The 4,060-nt window shown below is 39.0% G+C and overlaps 1 protein-coding gene across 1 annotated transcript; it reads right to left on the bottom strand.

Moving 5' to 3' along the window:
* Positions 1–2,088: 2,088 nt before the first annotated feature.
* On the bottom strand, positions 2,089–3,446 carry LOC131161432 (probable glutathione S-transferase). The gene is made up of 2 exons (XM_058117182.1): positions 2,784–3,446; positions 2,089–2,576 (listed from the first exon to the last, which is right to left on the bottom strand). The coding sequence occupies exons 1-2, from the start codon at positions 3,099–3,101 to the stop codon at positions 2,229–2,231; spliced, it is 666 nt and encodes a 221-aa protein (XP_057973165.1). The 5' UTR covers positions 3,102–3,446; the 3' UTR covers positions 2,089–2,228.
* Between the last annotated feature and the right edge of the window lie 614 nt (positions 3,447–4,060).

Raw genomic sequence — 4,060 nt, 5'->3', positions numbered from 1 at the left:
AGTCGTGACAAGAGTGCCAAGAAATTATATTTGTCACAGGAGGAGTACATTGAGAAAGTGCTTCAAAGGTTCAATATGGACAAAGCTAAAGTGGTTAGCTCTCCTCTTGCTACCCACTTCAGACTAAGTACAAAGGAATGTACTTCTACAGATAAGGAAAATGAAGACATGGAAAGAGTTCCTTACGCCTCAGTAGTAGGAAGTTTGATGTATGCAATGGTTTGCACAAGACCAGATATAGCCTATGCAGTTGGTGTAGTTAGCTGATTCTTGTCAAATCTGGGAAGAGAGCATTGGAATGCAGTGAAGTGGATCATGAGGTATCTTCGAGCCACTTCCAGTTTGAGACTTGGTTTGGGAAACGTACAACCATTGTGAGTTGGCTACACAGATGCAGATATGGCTGGGGATGTGGACATTCGTAAGTCTACTTTGGGCTATTTGATAACTTTTGCAGGTGGGGATATAGCTTGGCAATCGAGACTTCAGAAGTGCATTGCTCTTTCTACGACAGAGGCAGAGTTCATTGCAGCAACAAAAGCGACTAAAGAGTTGTTATGGGCAAAGAAGTTCTTGAGAGAACTTGGTTTCAAACAACAGAGGTATGTGTTGTTTTGTGATAGCCAGAGTGATATTCATCTTGCTAAGAATTCTAGTTTCCATGCAAGATCGAAGCACATTGATGTACGATACCATTGGATTAGAGATGCGTTGAACGATAAGTTATTGGAACTAGAGAAGGTTTACATTGATGATAATGGTTCTGATATGTTGACAAAGACACTACCAAGGGAGAAGCTTGAAGTTTGTTGTTCAATCGCCAAGATGGCAATTCCCTCCACATTGTTGGAAAAGGGGAGATTTGTTGGGTTATTTCCTTCCATGTAGAGGAAAGCCCAAGTGGGCTTTATTAAAAGCTTAAAGCCCAGCCCTTTTAGTGTGAAAAAACCTAAAGGAAGTTATAAAAAGAGAGGGGAGAAGAGAGGAGCCGCCACTTCTCAAAAGAAAGAGAGAAAAATGTGATTTTTCTCATGCTACCCAGATTTCATCAAGACTAGAATCCTGCTTCGTCTGTGGTCCAATCGAGCTGAAATTTGGAGGAGAGGTTCATGACTCAAGGAGCTACAATATGAACGGTGGAGATCGGATTTGGAGTTCGGGAGTTGGGGTTTTTTCCCGTGAACAGTAACCGCGAATTTGGTATATTCTTTCAAATTCTCTTTGTATTTGCCAAGATTGTTGATATCTTAATCAGAGATATTTGTATCCTCTAATTACGATTAAAGAAGACTTTGTGAACCCATTATTTGATTGATAGTGGAGATTTTAACTATACTAGGTCCCGTGGTTTTTCTTCCTCACACTAGGGAAGTTTTCCACGTAAAAAAATTGCTTGTGTTCTTGTGGGTTGGTGTGATTGATTATTTCTCTTATTATTTCCAACACGTATAAAAGTAGAGATACACTATATTTGTTTGCATATAGGGAAAAGAATTATTCCACTGTGGTTGTTTATTGATATCTCTCCCAACAAATTGAGCCTCATTATTTGAGAACTTGGCCCTTGAGGATGACGCCGCAGCAAGCCATTGCCGCCGTTGCTGCCATGGTCTCTCGCCGTCGAAGCTCGCATTACCATCATGGTCGATCCATCCTCAACGCTAAAGTTCCATTGTCTTCTTCAATGAAAGAAGATTTTTGTTCAAAACAAATTTTAAAATAAAATATATTTTATTTATTTTATTTTAAATTAGATTTATTATGCATTTAAACATAAAAAATAAAATCAAAATATAATAATCAGTCAAAATTTTGAAAGTATATTTTAGAAAAATATCATACGTTTCCATTGTCATTTCAGTCTCAGATCCATTCCAATGTGGGTTCTATTCATTGCTAATGTTTGGTGTGTAAGAATGGCATACGGAAGTAAGAGGAAGAGAATAAAAATTTACTTGATTTGGTCAGATTTTCTTATTCAAATATTTATTTAATTCTTTTTCTGCCTTATTCAATTTCGCAACTCATTCAATTTCACAAACCAAATATGTAGTTAAAAGTAATTAATTACATGAAACAAAATAAACGTTAAAAGGAAGTGGACATGATCATATATCTTATAAGCAGTATTGTTACCAACCCAAATTAAACCAACGCAACATCAAAACCTCAATTCAATGAACCTGCAATTCATGAATTGTATTATTACACATGAATCGTATTTTGGATCAAGCAACCCCAAATTTCTTTCTAAGTTGCAAGACGAAGTCATAAACCCTGTGGCCGTCGGGCAGCGACCTGGACACGCTCTCTCTCTGCAAACACCTCTCTGCCCAGGCCACCAGCTTGGGGCACTGCTCTGACATGGCGAACTTCCCAAAGGTCTCGTAGGTGTAGAACCAGCTGTAGAACGGGATGAGGGTCACATCCACATACCCAAACACTTCTCCCCCGAAGTGAGCCTTCTCCCCAAGCTCCCCTTCCAGCTGCTTGAACCACTCTATCAGCTCCGCCGCCGCCGCTTCCCTCTCTTCCTCCCCCGTCGCCAGCCACATCCGCCGCCCCGTCCCAAATATCTTTATCAAACAAAAACCACAATCGGTCAATTCTACTTTCTCAACTCGACTATAAAGATAAAGGATCACTATTGTTAATGTATCTTAAATTGAAACTCGGTTAAAGTTGCCGAGTCCCAAATTATCCGTTGGGCATTGACTCGTTTTGCCACTCCCAAATTTCGATGAACAAGAACAAAAGCACAAAAAAGAAGAGATCGATCGAACCTTTTTGTCTACGAAGTCAGCCCAGAAGATTGCTTGGGAGCGCTGGTATGGATCGGAAGGGAGCAGAGGGTATTTGTCCTTCCAAACCTCCTCGATGTACCGAACTATGATGGCGGATTCGCAGACCGGGTTCCCATTGTGGATCAGAACCGGGACAGTCTTGTGAACCGGGTTCATCTTCAGAAGCAGAGGGCTCTTCTTGTTGCTCAGATCCTCTTCCTTGCTCTCGTACTCGATCCCCTTTTCGGCCAGTGCGATTCTCACTCTCATTACGAAAGGGCTCCCCCAGAAATCCAACACCACCACCTCATCCGCCATTGTTGTTTGTTTACAGAGCTCTAAGGATCGAGTTTGATTATTATCAGAGACGATGGCTTCAGTTCCGTAAACTTGGAAGATAGAGAGGATTTATAAGAGAGCTAGCCAGACTCTCGTGGGCGTTTTGATGTCCAAGAAATTTCCAGGTTCAATCGTGCCATCGTCACTGCTCGCATCAGAATAATTGGCAGAGTTGATTTGCATATTTTATTCAATGGCCGGAATATATAAGTACGTTGAATAGAGAATTTTCTTAAAATAATCGTTGGAATATAATTTTTTTATCAGTTTGCATCGGATGACCTTTGAACATGATAGAAAACTCGATTCTTTTTTAATATGATAGAATTAAAAATGTAGTTTGCCTCTCCATGTGCAAATAAATGTGGGAAAGAAACGAGATTTACCGAAAATTTGTGAAAATATAATCGGAAGTTCTTTTTTTGTCAATTAACAAAATTAATTTTTATGATATGAAAATAACAAAAAAATTTATATTTTCGACAATACAAAATCAGCCTAAAAATAATTACAAATATCAATCACACGAGACACAATTTTACGTAGAAAATGTGGTTACTGTTCAAACTCGATATTTGACTCTACAGTGCTTGTATGATCAATCCGGATGTTTAAAATTAGTTTTTATGAGTTCTATATCTACTGACAAAAAATTAGTTCGATCGGACCACGGATGATTCGATTGATCAAAACTGCGCACTATTGAGAAAACAGATTTTCTCAACATGGTTAATATTCAAAAGCCGATATTTGATGCTACAATGCTTAGATGACCAATTTGACCTTTCAAAATCAGTGTCTATGAGTCTTGTATCTATTGACAAGAAAACAACTTGATTGTACTTAGTGTGACCCTCAAATTGTCGATTAATCAAAACTGCGCAATAGTGAAAGAACCCAGATTTTCTCAATGTGCTTCTCCCTGTTTTTGCTGCATA

Source organism: Malania oleifera, chromosome 8 (genome assembly GCF_029873635.1).
Source record: "Malania oleifera isolate guangnan ecotype guangnan chromosome 8, ASM2987363v1, whole genome shotgun sequence".
NCBI lineage: Eukaryota > Viridiplantae > Streptophyta > Magnoliopsida > Santalales > Ximeniaceae > Malania > Malania oleifera.
The sequence above is the reverse complement of the archived record's forward strand: the minus strand, read 5'-3'. Positions and strand labels throughout refer to the sequence as shown.

Bases quoted from the DNA above. Each gene is read 5' to 3' on its own strand.
- LOC131161432 (XM_058117182.1), bottom strand. From the start codon at position 3,101: ATGGCGGATGAGGTGGTGGTGTTGGATTTCTGGGGGAGCCCTTTCGTA. The intron at 2,577-2,783 runs GTTCGATCGATC...TGTTTGATAAAG, and splicing joins CTGACTTCGTAGACAAAAAG to ATATTTGGGACGGGGCGGCG.